The 20,418-nt window shown below is 40.3% G+C and overlaps 1 protein-coding gene across 1 annotated transcript in view; it reads left to right on the top strand.

Moving 5' to 3' along the window:
* SLC44A4 (solute carrier family 44 member 4) overlaps nt 1-20,418 on the top strand; it is a 1,277,084-nt gene that overhangs the window by 970,266 nt on the left and 286,400 nt on the right. Inside the window, exons 12-14 of the mRNA XM_044082136.1 lie at nt 7,705-7,827; nt 8,489-8,588; nt 20,195-20,287. Coding sequence (XP_043938071.1) covers nt 7,705-7,827; nt 8,489-8,588; nt 20,195-20,287 — 316 coding nt within the window. The remainder of the gene's footprint in view (nt 1-7,704; nt 7,828-8,488; nt 8,589-20,194; nt 20,288-20,418) is intronic.

Genomic DNA, 20,418 nt, shown 5'->3' with positions numbered 1-20,418 from the left:
TTGGAGCTGAATTTGTTTGCTAGTAGATTGGCTATGTTTTTTGGGTCTGAGTAAGTGATACCATTTGCTGTTATCTCTGTGCATTAACAGGTATTGCTTTGAGATTTTTAACATAGTTAAAGTAGACTTTGTCATTCCCTTTTACGTGGGTGGCTATTGTCACCTGATATCTGCCTTCGTTTGATTCCATCAGGATTTGGAGTTCCTTGTTTAGTTCAGTGAGAGTGTTTTTGGCTTCTTAAGAGTTAGATTTATTTTTGCATGCAATGAGTTTTTTCTTTTATTATATAGATCCTATTTATATCAAGGTTTTACCATAAGGGGTTTATTTTTGAATTTTACATGGTACTTGTTTCTGAGGGGGACTGATGCAGCTATGTAACAATATATATGTGCATAGAACTTGTCTATAAAGTATTCTGCATAAGCAGTGGGATAATCAAGGTGGAAGGGGCTTTTGAATTTAGACAGGTCAACACTCAATTTTAATAGATTAGCCTTGTATAGTCTCTGAATACTGAGGTATTGGAGGGTTCTCCTGGCTTCACTCTTACAGTAAGCATGACTGACTTGTGGTCCAATTTGACCTGGGAGCATGTTACAATAGAGGGGAACAGAGCTGTCTCATATTGGTAAGGACCAAGTCTGGGATTTTATCTCTTCCTCCCAGGTTGGGGTGTGGACCGCATATCACAGTTTCACCAGTATGTCCTAAAATATACACTCCATGAACTATCTTGTGATGGAGATAAGAATGTCTGTTTTGCAGTTAGCCATCAGTTTTATGTTGCCTACTTTGTCAAAGGTGACCATTATTGCAACACTTATATTTTCACAGTTACTGTTGTTTTCATTTTTACCTTTGGTTCACCCAACACATCTCATATGTATGTCTGAAGGTTTGGCAGGAGGGGTAGCCAACTTGTTACTTGTGCATAGGTTTGTAGGTGTATACTAGGCTAAGGACCACTGGAGCCTTTATAAGCTTAACCATGTTACCCCAAAAGTATCCTGCATGTTTTTTTGAGTCTTAGAGGTTTTATTTTAAGGGGTATATGCAAATCGGGGTATAATTTACAGACTGTCTCTGTCCATTAGAGACATGGGTGCTAGACCTGAGGTGGATTTCTGGTCCAGGTTACACTTGAATAGGGTTAGGGAAGAACTCTACTTCACATGGATGGGAAGCCTGTTCCAGAGGCGCGGAATTCTCCAACACACACCTGTCCATCCAGCAAGTCCTATTTATTATACATTCTGTTTTTAATAAACTATGAACGGTTGAACTGTGTGCATCTTCTGTTTTTGTCTTCTGGGTATTCTGCTGTTTGGGACTCAAGTGTGGTACCTGTGATTTGTTTTTGGACTATTTATTTCACAAGCAAAGTCCTTAGATTGACTAGTTCTGATGCTGTTGGCTTTGTGGATGTGCAAAAGGTCCATCAGAGTGGGAAACTAGGATGCCTTGTAAGTCGGGCATAGATCACCTCTCAATCTGTAGGAAACCAAGTGTAGAGATGGGGCTTTGAGGTGATCCTGCACAGGACATGTTTACACCTTATAATATTTTTGTGAGGCTTTTCCAATTGATGCATGTGCCTGCACAGACACATAATGAAGGGGGAGTTGTATTCGGTGATGGGTCTGATAACAGCTGAATACAGAGGAACAATGACCTCCTTGGACCTGGATGCCAATCTCTTGCTAATAAGTTGAGCAACATAGAGTGATTTCCTTCGATCTTTGACGCATGATGAAACCCAGGTTACTGTCCACATGTCCCCAAATCTCTGACCACTGGGACCACTCCTAGGAAGTTTCCTAAGGTGGACACCTTCCCAAAGGGTACTATTAAGCATTTTGTGGCTTTGAGTTTTAAGCCATGGCTTTGATAACAGTTATTTGTCTGTGTTGGTCCTTTCTATAGGATGTTATTGTCTTGGGAGGATTCTATGACTGTTCCTAGTTTGCACTCATCTGCAAATTTGGTGAGTCAGAGGTTTTTGACATTGGCTTTGTGTTCTGAGAAAGAGATAAAAAAGGAGCAGCAAAGAGCCCTGAGGAACTCAATTAGTGACTGCCCTCTTTTTGAAGGTGGTCTCCTCTATCCTAACTTCCTGGATCCTGTGTGAGAGCCAGCTGGCTATCCAGCATATAACACAGAAGTTAATGCTTAATTCCATGCGTTTGTTTACAATGCCCAAGTGAAGTATTGTATCAAATGACTTATCTAGTGAAGTTAGGTAGTATGCACCCTTTTCCTTCTTCCATTGCTTGGTGACTTTTTCAAAGAAGTCCACCAGGTTGAGTAGGCGTGATCTGCATTTGATGAAGATAAGCTGGGTTGGATCCAGTGTCTGAAAGTTTCCTGTGTCATTATTGATCATGTCCATGATAATTCTTCCCATAGCTTTGTATACGTGACTAGTCAGACTTATGCTTCTGTAGCTGCCAGGGTCCATGGATAGACCACTTTTTTGTAGAAGGATGACTGATGCAGTCCTCCATTCATGTGGCACAAAGCTTGTCTGGAGGCTGTGGTTAAATAGTGACTCCAGAGGTCCAGAAGGGTTATGCTTCAGGCTATTTAGGAGGCATCCTGGGATGTTATCAGTGGCCATTGATGTGGTGGTGGTAGCCTTGGAGAGTGCATTTAGGACGTGTTCCCTAGTGATCATTGGTGGGGGTTTGTATGTATGTTTGATGGCATTACTTGGTGGGGCAGCTGTGAGGGGGTAAAATTAGAGCTGAATTTGTAGGCCAGCAGACTTGCTATATCTTCTGGCTCTGTGTAAGTGGCTCCATTAACAATCAGTTATGTGCGCTATTATGTACTGCTTTTGTGGTGTTGGACATGGCTAAATAAAACTTTGTGGTTGTCCTTGGGCTGGGGGCCATCTTTACCTCAAAATGGCATTGGTAGGCTTAATTTTCCCTCTTGGTTGTTCAGTTTGTTTGTTTGGATTTCACTAGGTGGTTTGATTTTTGAGTTTGTTCTTTGTGGCTTGTTTCTGATGAGCACAGCTGTTTCCTAGCATCTATTAAAATTATTGCACAAGGTTTCTATGTACAATTCTGTATAGGCAGTTGTGTTCCCCTGGTTTGGAGGGGCTTGAAATTCGGTCAGGCAATAGCTTAGTAATAGGTAGTTTGTCTTAGCGTAGTCCCTAACTGTTGCAGGGTTTACTGGGAACATAATATTGATTTTTATTTCAAAGCAGACAACTTTATGTTCTGACCTTGCCAGAGAGGAGATTACGCTAGAGGTAAGGGTTGCAGCATTTTCCCATATTTGTGAGTACTAGTTCCAGTATATTTGAACCTACAATGGGCAAATGGACTAACTGGTCTAGGGTGTTTGTGTTAACAAAGTCCAGGAATCTCTGGGCCTGCACATTAGGGGGTCATGTTAGGATTCCAGTTTATACAGGGGTAAGGTCCCCCGTGAATATGGTACTGGGTGGAATGGTAAGTGTCTTCAGCAGGTCAAGTATGAGCTATAGGTTTAATGGATCATAGAGAGTGATCTATAGCTTGCAAGGATATGATATGGGACTCTACCTATAGTAAGTTGGACAAGGAAAAACTCAAGTACATCATCCTGTTTCACCAATCTCGAGGTATGTTTTTTTTTTTAATGTAGACTGAGATACCGCCATCTTTAGTCCCTCCCTGTGTAGCAGCTAGTCTAAATGTGTGGAAAGTGCATCCCTGCACTGCTAGGGTATCGTCTGCAGCTTAAAACCATGTCTCAATAACTGCACAGATGTCTGCATTCTCCAAGGCAATGAAAGTTTGCATAGAGTGGAGTTTCTTGTTTAGGGTCTTAGCCTTGAGCAGTAACACCTTTTTCATTGGGTTGATTTTGCTAAACTGGAAGGTTTGTCAGTTTGGCATTGCCAAAAAAGGTACTGTGGGGGAGGACAATATTTTAGCAACCATTCAAAAGCCTAGTGAGGAAAGGTGCAGACCATCTTTGGCAACGCAAAGTGGTCTGTTGATCATATCCTTCCATGCTTACAAATATTGCACCCCTTTTGAATGACACCAGAAGCTAAGCAAGTTATAAAAATCTATCAACTTTTTGTTCATATAGTGGCATCATCCTTGGGGAAGGTGGAATACTGCTCAATGCTAGGTTAATACAATCCCAGGACACATGCTGTAACAGTTCCACAATATCTCTCTCCTTGTAGTCCAGGGAGGTACATCTCCGGTCATTAACACCCACATGGACTATGAGTCATACTGGCACTTGTGATTCAGTGACCATAATGCATGAGTGACTCTGTGGATCCTCGTCCCTGATAAGCAACTGTTCTGCCTGGGGTATCCTTATGTCTCACAACAGAGTTTCCAGTGATAGAAAATTGGGTAGTGTGTTGGCTTGCAGTATGGACTTCACAGTTGAAGCTCCATGGAGTGTGGTTGTATTTGTGACGTTGGATGTTATTTCAGTAGAATACTTTAGGATTTGCTGAGGATAATTTGATGCAGGTCAAGTTCATAGGTTGGTACTAGGCTATCAGCCCTAGGGCCTATACAAGCCTAGCCATAACAATTCCCTGGCTATTTCTTCCCACATTATTTACTTTCCTGGACCCCTGTCTAGCAGGGCTACTGATGTGATCCCTGGGGTGAATTTCCTTTCTCCCCTCCAATCGTCAAGGTTCCTCTTGAAGAGGTCCAAAGAGGCACTCTGCTTGACATGTATGGGCAATCTATTCCAGAGTCTGGGGAGTCTCTGGGTCAGGAACCTATCCCTCCAGCATGTTTTGTTTATTGTGATGACAAGGTTTAGATCCCTGGAGCGTGTAGCTCTGAGGGATTGGGATTTCTTTAAGTGTAGCATGTCCAACAGCTCTGGGTTTGACATGGCCTTGTATGTTAAGCAGAGATCGCCTCTGAGTAGACGATATGCGACAGAGTATAGCTGGAGTTTTTTTAAGGCGGTCAGCGTAGGGCATCTGCTTTAGGCCTGTGATTCTTTTAGTGAGGTATTTCTGAGGCCTTTCCAGTTGTTGCAAATGTCTTGAGAGGTACATACCAAATGGGGCATTGTATTCTATAATGGGTCTAATGAAGGATGAGTACAGTGGGACAATGACCTCTTTTTTTCTGGATGAAAAGCCCTTCGTGATGAGGTGTGCCACATAGAAGGATTTCCTGACTGTTGTGGCGATGTGGTTATCGAAGGTGAGACCACTGTCCACCTGTGTCCCTAAGTCTCTTATCACACTTTCTGTGTTTAGTGTACTGCCACCTATATGGTAATTCATGGATACATGTTTTTTTCCCAAAGGGGATAACAGTAAATTTCTTGGCATTGAGCTTGAGCCCATGGCTCTGGTACCAAGCATCTGTTTCTGTAAGGCCCTTTTGTAGAGTATCCACATCACTTGGGGATTCAATAATGGCTCCCAGTTTGCAGTCATCTGCAAACTTTGTTAGCCAGAGTCCCTTAGTGTTGACCTGTACTTCAGAGAAGTAGATGCCAAACAAGAGCGGCCCCAGGACTGAACCCTGAGGTACTCCACTTGTCACTTGTCTGGAGCTGGATTTGGAGTCGGCTACTTTTACAGTGTGGGTTCTATCAGTAAGCCATTTAGCAACCCATTGGGTGACATAGGGATTAATGCCCAGTCTAAGGAGGGGAACCTTTCAGTTTTATCTTCTAGGTCCTAGCAGTCAAGCAGATGAGATGAGACCGGGGGAATTTTGCAGCAGCAATTTATAGTGGGGAGGTTACTCAGTAGCAATATTAGTTGGCAGGTATATTCTCCATTTCAGTACCTGTTTGTTTATCTTGCTCTCTATTTATTTAATTATTGTAACTGTCAGCTGGGTAGGTGGCTAGTATATTAATCCCTTCAGTTTGCAACCGGAGCTCCACTTGAACTCCTCTTTATTTGCTTCTACTTTTGTCCATCTATTCCAATTGCTGTCTGACTTAATATCACACTTTCCTTTTTGCTTGCAGATATTGACACAGATAACTTATTCTATGTATCAGCTTACTGTCCTGTTTCTTCATACCTCTTTCACTTCTTCTGCAGCCCAGTGACAGTCACATTTCTCTATACTGCCTTGTATAGCTGATTTTTTTTGTGCTCATCCTTTACTTCTGTACTTCTGGTTTTTTTTTTTTTTTTTTTTTTTATATATACCAGTTTTGATATGGAATGCATCCACAGCTGGATGCTTTTAATCAGCTGAAGCTTAACATGTCAAAAAACTTGCCTATACATGCCGTTTTGAAGAATTATTATACTGTCTCTATACTGAGTATAAGCTGAAATCTGGTTGTTGTGTCTTTCGGCTTTTCCCGGTTAGGGGTCGCCACAGCAGAACTCTGGTCCGCTAACAATTGACAGTAGATTTTTACATGCCGAGTTGCCGGCCCTGACGCACAACCTTCAACGAAGGTACGCCCACTCACGCATGTCTCCACACAGAAGATGCTCTAGCTGAGAATCAAACAGGACAACGTCTTAACTGTGAGGTGACAACGCTACCGCAGCACCACCACCACAGTGAAATCTGGTAAAGGTGCATAATTTTGGTGTAGTATTGATATATAGTCTTTGATAGATCAGCTCTCAAAAAGTTATCAAATCATCCTTATTCTATATTAGGGACACTATACTCTCTTCAGTCATCACATTCGTCTCACAGACTACTCAGTAATTGTGCATGCTTTGGTTTTGTTTTGCCTGCACTATTGTAGTGCTGCATATATGGGTCATCCAGACTATTAAGTCAACCTCTGCAAATGCTGAAAAAACTATGTTGCTTCTCTGCTTGCTGAAGTATCTCATGATTACATTATGCTGGCTTTGGGTGAGTTGTACTTGCTACCTGTTAGGCATTGGCTCATTATTTTCTTAGTTTTACCTCTGCATTGTTCAGGTCAACCTGATCTGTTTGTCTGTTGCTGACCACTCCATTTCCAGCAATCTTTCCAGTGATGGATTTCTGATCTACATCTGACAGTTGTGTGCCTTAAGTGTTTCCTTTCTGTCTAAAAGAACATCCTGCCTCCCTAGTAAATTTCAAAAGTTCTCTAAAAATGTTTTTGAATTAGCATTGTATAATGCGACTTTAATCTTGTTGATGTCCCTTTAAAGCTCTTTACACTGCTTAAATGGCTGTTAAACTGTCCTTAGTCTGCAGCCTAAATGAACTGTTTATTCCTTCATGTTGACTTTTATCTTGTTTAGGTTATGCTTAAGTGTTTACTTTCTTTAAGCTTGCTTATTTATGTTTTCATCACTAATTTCTGCATTTATTTTTTAATTGCTTAGTTCACATTAGCAAACTGCTCTTTGATCCTTTTTTTGATGTAACTGAATTGTTTTCGGCTTATATTTTGTTTTTCAGTATGGTTTTAATGTGTTGATCACTAAATTGTTTTTAAGCACTAAATAAATTTGAACTTAAACTTTTAATTTCATTGCCATCTCCAAAGCTGCCTTAGCTTGGTATGTAACAATACAGGTGACTCTCTTTTGAGAGGGATGCCACTTTTCTCCTTTCTTGTGAGAGAGCTGGATGCTAACTTTTAATGTAAATTGGCAGCAAATACGTAAATGCAGATTCTTAAAGTTTGTAGTAGTGTCTACCACTTCAGTAGGGAGTGTAGTGTCAGTACTCAGGATTTTAGTAACTTTTAAATCACTGACCTTTTTTCTGTTGTGATTTAAGGTATTTGGCACTGCTACTGGGAGTATGATAACTACAACAAGAAGGGTGCAACAATCAACAACATCGGTTTCACCACAAACTTTTCTGCATATGTTCAAGTCAAGGAGACCTGGTTAGCCATCTGTAAGTGGCCTAAACTCTGTCTGATGTAGAACTCAATGTAAACAAGAGGACTACTGGTGTTTCTTTTTCTGAGATTGACACACAGGATTTCATTGTTAATGAACAGATGGCATGTTTATGTCTGTGTGTAACTGGGTGCCTTTTAGGGCTGAAAGAATGCTTTACTAGCCAGAAATGTGAGGAAACATCTGTTTTCCTTAGTGTATATGAATGCATACACTACGTATACCTTTCATTTGCTGTATATATTAGAGCCTTCCAAGCTGTGAATATATATAAAAATAATTAAGTATTCCTCTTATCTTAGGAGTAATTTATATGGCCAAATCATTTCGGCAGTTCTTCAGGCATAAAAAGGTAGCAAACTTGGACAGGAATTTACTACTTATTCATTGAAATGGTATATAATTTCTAGAAAGTGCACTCATATTTTTCAGTGCACTCATATTTTTCAGTGCAACACATTTAACATCATATTATTTTAATTGTCATGGTGTGGGAGCAGTGAATATCTGCAAAGTGACCACAAAACACATTAGTGCTGTATCAGCAGGTTTATGGGGTACTTCTCTGGCTTAAATTTTTGGATGCCTTGGCTTGATAAAGTTAACAGCTGCTTCACTTACTTTTAATTAATGTAGTTTGTTTTATTTCCCTCAAGTTATCATTCTGATCATAGTGGAAGTTATTATCCTGTTGGTGCTCATCTTCCTGCGGACAAGGATTCTCATTGCTATTGCACTCATCAAAGAGGCAAGCAGGTAAGGGACTGGCCACTATTTTGTGTGGGATTATAAAGAGAACAATTATGTTAGTGATTGTTCTAATTGGGACATTTTGTCTTTTTTGTATTCAGATGTATGTCACTCATGACTGAGCACAAACCCATGTTGCATGTGCTATACAACTTAATGATTATGGCTTTTCACTCTCATGTGGAAGCTAAAACAAGTCATGTATGGTTGTTTTAATACTGTACCCAAAGCAGACAACTTTTTATACTCTGTTTAATTCATATTTTTTCATGGCAGCAGGCTGCACAGAGTAGGAAGCCACACTTCTATTAACTGATTGAGATTTGCAAGTTCTGTAGGCTAAAGCAAGCTACACATACTGCATGATAGCACATTGTTGGATCTGATATCAGGGCAGAGTGAAGTCACCTGTTAAGGAATGAGTTCTTGTCAGAGTCATTCATGTTGCTATATAAATCATAACTGGTAAATTTGTTGCATTTATATAAACATCAGAAAGGAAAATGATCCAGTTCTATTACAACTTTTACTGCTTTGCCATAGAGAATGGACTGCCTGGGACTGTGGTACCAGCTGTTAATGCCAATAAAGAACACTCAGAATGGTTGTCATTTTAAACTTTACAGCCAAACCTGCCCTGATATATAATTTTTTTTTCATGGCAGGAGGTCATGAACATAAGAGTTTGAGAAAGATTTTGAAGCTGCTGCATGACAATCCTTGAACACATGAAATGTGATTCACAAGCTGTCTGCTGGAGTAGAATTGAAGAGTGGTTCAAGTCAAACAGAGCTTTCTGTCTGTGTGCAAGTAAAGTGCCCAGTTTAGAGGGTGCTGTCTAGTTAGACTTGCTCAGAATCAAACCCTTTATCTTACCTACTGCAGTCAGAAACCTTAATCCTTCACACCACCTGCCAAACTTCCATTTGCTTTTGTTTTTATTGCTAACTCACTAAGGATTATAATCAGTCAATATCAGTCTTGAGTGTCATTGTTTTTGTGGTCTGTGAATCTAATGCTAACATTTTTAATTATAACTGCATTTTAATTTGGCTAGTTTTTAGCATGCACACATATATGAAATGTTACTTTTGGGCTACAACAGTTTGTCTTGTACTTAGAGAAGAGTGAGGTTATGAGCCATTAAAGAGCCGCTGCCTTTATTACAGAATCTGATTCCCTCAGCATTCATTTGTCTTCTGTGTGATTCTGACCAAGTTACATCAACAGATGGTACACCTGGGATGCTCTTGAAAAGGGACACGTGTCCAGTTGATTGATAGTAAATATGTTTCACGTTTGTCTTTTCATTTTCTGCACTCTTCACATAGCCGTTAAGTATAGTACTTTGCTAAATGCTATTGGAGTATGAATCATAGCATAGCTGTTACAGCTTAGATTTACCAGATGCAATTTCACTAAGTGTGAGTTTCAAGGGAAAAGAAGTTTACTGTTTCTCATCCAAGTCTGCTTAACTTGGCATAGCTCCTCGTGGTCCCCTGCAGAGTTCCTAAGGCAGCAGAGAGCAGAAAAAGCGACTTTCTTGATTATAAGTATTTTTTAGCATTTTTTATTGCTGTTTTCGATCTATTGTGCTTTTCGACCACTGTTTGTGCTTATTTTGCTGTTATATTACCTGTTTTTCCTGTTTTTCTGTGCTTAAATTGTTGATTGCACTTCTTGGCTAAAGTTTTGCTTAAAAGTTAACAAACAGGCTAATACACTCAAGTGTACTAGCCTTTGATAGCAATTTATTCGAATAACAAAGCATTTACTGTATTTTCTGTTTTGTTCAAAAAAACTAAAAAAACCCCAAAAAAATACTTCTGCTTTCCTAACTTTCCTAGCTAGTTGTTCCAGAGATCAGATTTGCTGATCCCTGGGCTTTGTATTTGGTTCCTGTGTTCCTCCATTTTCTTGTGTGGCCAGAGGGAAGTTTCTTTACTCACCAGTGAGAGTGGGGAGTACTGAGCTGCCTGTTTGTCCTCAGAGGAGTGGTTAGAGACAGCAACTAGTAATTCATTGGCCATTTTGGGTCATTTCCTGTTTTTTCCAGCCCCCTGCTATAAAGCGCGCGTTGACGGGCTTTTCTGGCATTAGAGAACTTGGCATAGCTCCTCGTGGTCCCCTGCAGAGTTCCTAAGGCAGCAGAGAGCAGAAAAAGCGACTTTCTTGATTATAAGTAGTTTTTAGCATTTTTTATTGCTGTTTTCGATCTATTGTGCTTTTCGACCACTGTTTGTGCTTATTTTGCTGTTATATTACCTATTTTTCCTGTTTTTCTGTGCTTAAATTGTTGATTGCACTTCTTGGCTAAAGTTTAGATTAAAAGTTAACAAACAGGCTAATACACTCAAGTGTACTAGCCTTTGATAGCAATTTAGTCGAATAACAAAGCATTTACTGTATTTTCTGTTGTTTGTTCAAAAAAACTAAAAAAAAAACAAAAAAATACTTCTGCTTTCCTAACTTTCCTAGCTAGTTGTTCCAGAAATCAGATCTGCTGATCCCTGGGCTTTGTATTTGGTTCCTGTGTTCCTCCATTTTCTTGTGTGGCCAGAGGGAAGTTTCTTTACTCACCAGTGAGAGTGGGGAGTACTGAGCTGCCTGTTTGTCCTCAGAGGAGTGGTTAGAGACAGCAACTAGTAATTAATTGGCCATTTTGGGTCATTTCCTGTTTTTTCCAGCCCCCTGCTATAAAGCGCGCGTTGGCGGGCTTTTCTGGCATTAGAGAACTTGGCATAGCTCCTCGTGGTCCCCTGCAGAGTTCCTAAGGCAGCAGAGAGCAGAAAAAGCGACTTTCTTGATTATAAGTATTTTTTAGCATTTTTTATTGCTGTTTTCGATCTATTGTGCTTTTCGACCACTGTTTGTGCTTATTTTGCTGTTATATTACCTGTTTTTCCTGTTTTTCTGTGCTTATATTGTTGATTGCACTTCTTGGCTAAAGTTTTGCTTAAAAGTTAACAAACAGGCTAATACACTCAAGTGTACTAGCCTTTGATAGCAATTCAGTCGAATAACAAAGCATTTACTGTATTTTCTGTTTGTTCAAAAAAACTAAAAAAAAAAAAAAAAATACTTCTGCTTTCCTAACTTTCCTAGCTAGTTGTTCCAGAGATCAGATTTGCTGATCCCTGGGCTTTGTATTTGGTTCCTGTGTTCCTCCATTTTCTTGTGTGGCCAGAGGGAAGTTTCTTTACTCACCAGTGAGAGTGGGGAGTACTGAGCTGCCTGTTTGTCCTCAGAGGAGTGGTTAGAGACAGCAACTAGTAATTCATTGGCCATTTTCGGTCATTTCCTGTTTTTTCCAGCCCCCTGCTATAAAGCGCGCGTTAGCGCGGAGTTACTACAGGAGCTCACAAGAGCAGCGGCGGTTAATCAAGGTTAAACTATTCGGGCTACCTAAAGTCCACTCTTCAAATTTTCCCTTAAAACAACCTTCCTTGAACTGTACTACTGATCTAACCAGCGTATCCTATAACTAAAAAGTTCATCTCTACTTGATTTCCAAGTAGACTATTCTCTATCTGTAAAGCCTAGCACTTGCTCCTACAGTACTTTTCATCTTGATATAGCACTTTTATTATAGATAGTACCCCACCAGCCTAAAACCCCTTTCTCGATCACCCACATCCCCCGGAGTCTTTTTTAAAGTTTTTTGTCTAACCCTTCTAGCATGTCGAGGGATCAATTGCTAGTGTCCTCTCCTGCTCAGCTGGTGAACCTGGGAATATTGAGGCAATGTTACAATTGCCTCATGTACACGGACAACCCTCTCCTTCTCCCACAAAACACAAATACATGCGAGAGATGCAACTATACAGCCAAACTGGAGGCTGAGCTCTCTCAACATAGGACTGGCAAGACCAGACAGGAGGAGAAGGTAACCACACACACCACATACCCAGTCTCACATAGTACTATCACGACTTCAAATCATACACATAAACACACAAAGACATACTCGGAGGCTCTGATCAAAAATCTACCAAAACAGCAGAGGCCACCAAAGCAGACACCCAAACAACTACCACCTCAGGACACAACACAAGCAACACATAGACCACACAGTCAGTGTGCCAAACAGTCACAGCCCTTAAGGCCAAACACAATGCCAGACACACTCGTCATTGGTGACTCCATAGTCAGACACACTGATGTCCCACTCACCAGATTGAGTAAGGAGAAGGTCACAGTAAGCTGCCTGTCAGGCGCTAGAATCCGCCACATAACGCAAGCACTCAGGTCTCTCAACAGCAGGTACAAGTACGACTCAGTCATTGTCCACGCTGGTGTAAACGACCTGAGACGTACCTCCTTGGACTACATGAAAAGAGACATTGAGGAGCTCTCTGATTATGTAGCCCAGGCAGGTATGACCCTGACCTTGAGCAGTATCCTACCTTCACCAAGAATGATGCCACAATACAGAGATAAGATGATCAGCTTTAATAATTGGCTTAAACTCTGGTGTCATTCAAAGGGGATCCAATGTCTGTCTGCCTGGGATGACATGCTGGACAAGCCACGCTGCTTCGCAAGGGACGGCTTGCACCTGTCACCCCTGGGCTTCCGGATATTGGCAAAGGCTCTTGCCACACCCCCATAGTGCCTTTTTTAGGCAAGGCTCAAATTCTAAACCTACCACCCTAGAACACAAAAAAGGAAAAAAACTAAGGGTAATGCTGCTCAACGCCAGAAGTCTCAACCTCAAGATGCACGCACTCGAGGCCCTTCTCAGTATGGAGAACATCGATGTCTCTGCTGTGACTGAAACCTGGTTCAAGGCTCCTGAGAGCACCCCAGCACTATCAGGTTTTACCTCATATCATGCGTTCCGGCCCCAAAATCCGGACAAAACCAAGAAAGGAGGGGGGGTGTCCATATTCATCAAGGACACCCACACCTTAAGGTTGGTGGCAACACACGATGCATCGGAGACCATCCAGGTGCAATTAAACACAGGCAAGACTGCTCTGCAATTTGTAGCATGCTACAGGCCACCCTCTCAAACTCAGGAAACTCACATAGCTTTCCTGAAAACACTGGAGGGGATAAATGTATCTCCAAACACCATCATACTAGGTGACTTCAACTACCCTAATATAGACTGGGATCACTACTCAAGCCCAAACACTCTAGCCCAAAGGTTCCTGGAGTTCATAAACTCAAATGCCATGGAACAACTAGTCACCATCCCCACAAGAGGTGAAAACATACTTGATCTCATCATCACGAACATGGGATCACAATGTTCAACACCGGAAGTATACCCCTCACTGGTGAGATCAGATCATAAACTAATCTCACTGGAGGTCCTCATCCCGCCCCCACCTGAGATAAAAAAGACCACAGTGAAGAACTTCTCAAAAGCCGACTTCACACTGCTAAAGACTAGTGTGGTCTCTTTTAAGGCCCCCGAGCCGGCGGTAAACATTACTCAAGCCGCTGAATCACTTACAAATGCCTTCTGCCAGCACCTACAGGACTGCATGGATCAGGCAATCCTAAACAAAACAAAGACTCTTTTTACCAAAGGCAAGCGCCCAGTCTGGTGGACCCCAGCCATAAACAATCTCTACAACAAAAGGAGGAAGCTACTACAAGATAGAGCAAAATCCTTAAAAGGTAAGACACCTTTGATCATTATAAGTAAAAAACTAAGAGCTCTCATAAAATCATCCAAGGCAAATTTTGAGAGAAAAATCGCTAAGGACTCAAAAGACAATCATAAGGCCTTCTTTAGCTATGTTAGAAACCTGGGTGGAAACTCCCAGATATGCTCAGAATTAGTTCAAAATGATGTGAAAATTACTGAACCTACAGACATCGCCAATATACTGGCTGACAAGTTCAGTGCAAACTTCTCCCCCCCCCCCAAAAGGAGAGATATCTATACCAGAGGATTGTAGCCCCCCAAACATCTCTAACGCCCAGGTGAGAACTGCTCTCTCTAAGGCGAAAAACACAGCATCCATGGGACCGGATGGTGTCCACGAACTCAATGAGGAATTAAACCCGCAGTTAGGACAGCTGTTTAATCTCATCCTCACCTCAGGATACGTACCCAAGGAGTGGCGCACGGCAACTGTGGTCCCACTTCACAAAGGCGGTGCCTCCACCGACCCTGGAAATTACCATCCCATCAGCTTGACAAGCCTGATCTGCAAAGCCATGGAGAGGATCATAATGGAACTCATAAATAAAGACATAGGGAACTTGCAGACTTTGGATCCAACCCAGTTTGGCTTTGTCAAAGGCAGATCATGCTTTTTAAACTTGGTTGACTTTTTTGAAACAGTCACCAAGGCCATTGATGAGGGAAAGGCAGTCCATACAGCCTACCTCGACCTGGCAAAGGCTTTTGACACAATACCCCACTCAGGTATCATTGAAAAACTCATCAGCTTAAATGTAAACCCATACATCACAAGATGGGTTGCAAACTGGCTAAGTGACAGAACCCACAGGGTCAGAGTTGCTGGCGCCATGTCAGACTCAAAGCCTGTCACAAGTGGTGTCCCACAGGGCTCAGTCCTGGGCCCACTCTTGTTCGGCATCTACTTTTCTGAAGTACAAGCAAACACAGGAGGGTTATGGCTGACAAAGTTTGCAGATGACTGCAAACTCGGCGCCATAGTCGAAAACACATCTGACACAGATATCCTTCAGAAGGGTCTCATAGAAACAGATAACTGGTGCCAGAGCCATGGCCTAAAGTTAAACGCCAAGAAATGCATAGTCATACCCTTCGGGAAAAACAAGGTTACCCCTAGCTACCATATAGGTGGCAATCCACTGAGCACAGAAGAAGTTATCAGGGATCTGGGGACCCAGGTTGACAGTAACCTTTCATTTGACACTCACGTTGCTAAAGTAGTTAGGAAGACCTTCTACATTGCCCACCTGATCATGAAGGGATTCACATCTAGATCAAGGGAGGTCATCGTCCCCTGTACTCATCACTCATCAGACCAATGATTGAGTACAATGCCCCATTCGGAATGTATCTGACCCGACACCTGCAGCAGCTGGAAAGGCCCCAAAAGTTCCTCACCAAAAGGATAAAGGGTCTCAAAATATGTCTTATGCTGCCCGACTGAAAGAACTCCAGCTCTATTCAGTCGCTTACCGCTTGCTCAGAGGTGACCTGTGCCTGACATACAAGGCCATGTCAAACCCAGATTTGATGAACATGCTTCACCTCAAAAAATCTAGATCCCTCAGAACTACAAGGGCGGGAGACTTAAACCTTGACACGGTTATTAATAGGATGTGCTGGAGGGACAGATTCATCACCCAGAGACTCCCTATGCTGTGGAACAAAATCCTGGTACATGTGAGGCAGAGCACCTCGCTGGCCGTGTTCAAGAGAAATCTTGACCAATGGATGGGAGATCGCAGATATACCCCAGGGATTACCTCAGTGTCACTGCTTGACAGAGGCACAGCAAAATAATGGGCATAGTTTTCTTCAAACTAAAGGGGTGGCGAAAGCCACAAAAACTCTGGGCTAGGCTTATAAATGCCCTTGGGCAGATAGCCTAGTATGAACCTATGAGAGTGGTTTTGTTCAGAAAATGGCTGTCCGTGATTTTTTTTTCTATAAAAGTTTTAAATTTAATCCAAGTCTCTGTAACAGTTGTACAAGTAAAGAAGAAAAAAATGTACACTGACTGGTTAGAACAATGATTATGGTAATTTGTGAAAGAAAGACAAATAATGGAACATTATCACTGGTGTGGGGCTGCATTAATTACCCTGTGTAGGGCCCCATTTCTCCACAATTCAGATGTGTTGACTCTGGAGGTATATCCTGCAACAAATCAGCATTATTAGCCATTCAAGTAGGTTAGACCAGTATTGGGTGATGTCAGAGAGGATAGCTAGTCTTGGTGACAGAGGAGACATAAGAAGGTCAAAAATGAGATGTAGATGTCCTGCAAGCATATAAGTTCTCTTACTCAAAAAATAGTATGTTGTATGCAGTTATATGTTTGTATTTTGTATGGCTTGTAGATTTTTGAACAAAAGCTGTTACAGCATTTATATTGTCTTTAAGTGTAATTGTTTTGCATTATTAATTGCACTAAATAATGGATTAATTCAAAAATAGGTCTGGAATGTGTAATATAGTCTAATTATATTGGATTTTAGTGGTTTAAATGCATTATATTTTGTAGTATATTTTTGCTGTACCTTCTTTACAGTCTCAAGCAACTGCAAAGGGTTTTGAGTTTGTTAGGTTATATCATCTGCCTTATTTTGGCCATGATCAGAACTGTCTGATCTTCAGCATCTGGTATTGCTGCATGTTACTGTGATTCTTTCTTCTCTACAAGATAGGAGTGTAAAGAAATTTGCAGTTAGTTAAAAACTGTTACTGTGGCAGTTAGTACAGAGAATAAAAGCTCCAACTTGTTAATCAGCTGCTTCCTGTTGCAGAGGTGTAGGGTTTCAATCTTTTCATCTTCATTTATCTACTGCATGACATTGAGCAAGTCCCTTAATCACGGAGTGCTTTGGAGCAATTGGAAATTTGGGCTGTCTCCTGGATTGCATGTCTAATAATTATGAACTGGTTGGTGGTATTTGCCAGCCATTCTGTATCATATAGTTGATCTAATTCAGGAAATGTGCCATATCACCAGCAGACCATTCTTTTTAGTGCAAAATATGCAAATTATTCTTCAGAGGTGGCAGGCACTGCATTTGCAGATGGCACAATGAAATGCAAAACTGTTTGACAGTAGCAACCTCTGCATTAGTAACTGCTCTATTTATTGTGGAATTATTCAGATGACTTTTACATCTGCAAAGATTGTGCATATTGACTAAGCATGTTATCAGGTGATTAATATTTCATATGCTCTCATAAATACTCTTCTACTGTGATGTTTATACAGTTTCAAGAAGTTCATCCAGTGTTACCAATAAAGTATGTACAATTTATTTCTCCTTAACAGTAAGGGATGTTCACAGTCAACAAAGTGGCTAAAACTGCTGGTTTGGGTGGGGGCTTTTTGTGGATGAAATCACCTTATACATTTATCATCTAGTCATTTTAAAAGTCATTAATCTGGCTTTGCAGGACTAGTGTGCATGCGTGTGAATTAAGTTTGAATACTTCTGCTATGGCCTGTTTGTGTGAAACAATTTGAAATGTGTGACTTTGATGATTATTATTAATTGTTTGACTCAGACATCTGAAGATGACACAGTCAACAATGTAGCTATAATTGTTGGGTTTGGGGGATATCTGTGGATAAAAATGACCAACCCTACTGAATGTATAATGTTAAGTCATTAGTCTGTTTTTGTAGCACTAGTGTGCTTTTATATAAAGTAATATGGAATACTTTACTTTGGCCATTTTTACCACACTCAGACGTATGATATGTACACAGTCGATAAAGTGATCACAATTTTTGAGCACAGATATTGATGGATTATAATGACAGAAGTTTGAGTGACCTTTTATGGTTGAAATGGGTACTTTTGTAATGGGTTCATACATTTTGCTTCTCTGTTTACTAGAAAACATGTTCAAAACGGCAAATATAAAACACACTAACAAACGTTGCTGTATAAAAGAAGAAATACAATTTAAAACAATCAGGAAGATGAATGAAAGAACACATGCATTTATGCATGGTCCTAAAAATGTGTGTGTGTGTGTGTGTGTGTGTGTGTGTGTGTGTGTGTGTGTGTGTGTGTGTGTGTGTGTGTGTGTGTGTGTGCTGAGGGGTCATGATTTGAACACCCTGGGGTCCAAGGTGCTCTTAATCTGCCACTCTCTCTTCATGTCATGGAATTCCTAAGGTATTTATTCAAACAATAAAAACTTGGATAAAAGGACTTCAGTAAAGACATGAATAGGCGTGAGTATGGGTTGCTTTTTGAAAAGCTGTAATGAAAAATCTAGAATATTTTGCAATCATTTATACATGCCCAACTCTGGTGGAAAAGAAAACTGAATGTTTCTTTTGCTGTTGATTTAAAATTCTGTATTTCACAAAACGGGAATGTCATTCTGCAAATTTTTAAGGAAAGCAACATTACTGAGGTCTCTGGTCTGAGGATTAAACTGAAATAGAATTTCTAGATTTTTTTATTTGTTTTCTTAGCTTTAGATCATAGCAGAGTACTTTGATTTGTTTATCACACAGAGAATGCAGAAGTTCATATCTATCTACAGTAATTCAAATCAGTAACTCAAGAAAAACTTAAGTGCATTAGTTTTCACTGACAGCGTGGAGCTTGCACTAGGAACTTAACTTGCTTGACTGATCTTGCATTAGGACATTCGTTTTGTATGGTGCTAACATGTACTAAATATATACATACAACCTTTTTCTTGTGTAGTAACAAGTAGTGTGTGAATGCATATAGAAGTACCTGTGTGGCAATGTGTACTAAATATGTAAGTATTTAAATGCATACAGAAATGCTAATAAATAAATTCTGTGAATAATAAATTAATGTGAATAATAATGTGCAGTCATAATATCAAAGTGGAACAGACTGCACTTCAAGTGAAAAGGGTTCCAACACATAGATTTGGACCCATAATATTACTTGCAGTGTTCAGAACCACTGTTCCAGCAAGCTGCCAGCAAAACTGACTTGCAATTTCTTACCTCACTATAATGCCACTCATGCTGCACTGTGAACTTTATACATTTAAAGTTGTTCTTTTTGGTTTAAGTTTTACTATTGTACAGAGTCGCCATTATGGACATTTTGCATTCTCTGTACATTAAGTGCTATGCTTCAATGTCAGGTTAGGAAACCTTTTTATTTACTTATTAATTTATCTGGTAAGTAGTTTTGGCTGAATTAACAGTGAACCATTTTCAGCCATATCCCAGGGGCCTGAATTAACAAATAAATGAAACACAGCTAGTAATTGTTGCAATATAAAATAATAATGCAATGCATGATTTTCACAAGGTATTCCCGTACATATATTTGTTATAGTATATTATCTTAAGAATGTGAATCTAATTTCTTTAAGTAGTGTATATAATCTTCTACTACTCTGTATTGCCAAACATTGTATTACTAGTATTACTGCAAATTATTTTCTATTTCTTTGTAATGCCAGGCAGAACCTGAAAGTGATCCAGAAGGATTAGTGACCCAACATGGTTCACAAATAAAATAAAAGAAAACATAAGTAATTAATGGGAATTAAAGCAAAGATGGCAAATTAATAGCGGTTTACATTGAAATATTGCCAGTGCAATGTTCATTTCAAGGGCCTAAAAAGTTATAAGGATCTATGGCCTTTTTTGTCAGGTTATGATGTGCTTCAGAAAATGCTAATTCTGTAAACAAAAATACTGCAAAATCATGATGAAGAGAGGTGAAACAAAGATAGTGTACACTGCTGCAAAGAGATGAGATGTAAACTGATTTTTTTCCATGGTCACCTGTATCAAAAGGCTACATTTCTGGCAAATATCTTGTGAACCGGTTTGGTCTCTGGTCTTGAGAAGAATTTTACCTTTGGTTTATGTACTTATTCTATTTTGTATGTCACTTTTACCAGTCTTCTTAATAACTAGAATATCTGAATGTTTTATTCATGCTCTTTCTTCTTGTAGGGCTGTTGGATACATCATGAGCTCACTTCTGTACCCTTTGGTGACCTTTGTACTCCTGCTGGTTTGTGTGGCATACTGGGGGATTACTGCACTGTATCCTTTTCATCTTGTGTTTGGGAGTTCAGAGACCTAGTGTTCTCAGCTTTTTGGTAAAACTTTTACATTTTGGAGTGCACAGCCAAGAGGCTAAATACATAATGTTTTAAAAATCATATAATTCTTGA

This window comes from Protopterus annectens, chromosome 9.part0, assembly GCF_019279795.1.
Source record: "Protopterus annectens isolate FY-2018-M chromosome 9.part0, PAN1.0, whole genome shotgun sequence".
NCBI lineage: Eukaryota > Metazoa > Chordata > Ceratodontiformes > Protopteridae > Protopterus > Protopterus annectens.
Note: the sequence above shows the minus strand (reverse complement) of the source record. Positions and strands in the feature narration are given on the sequence as shown.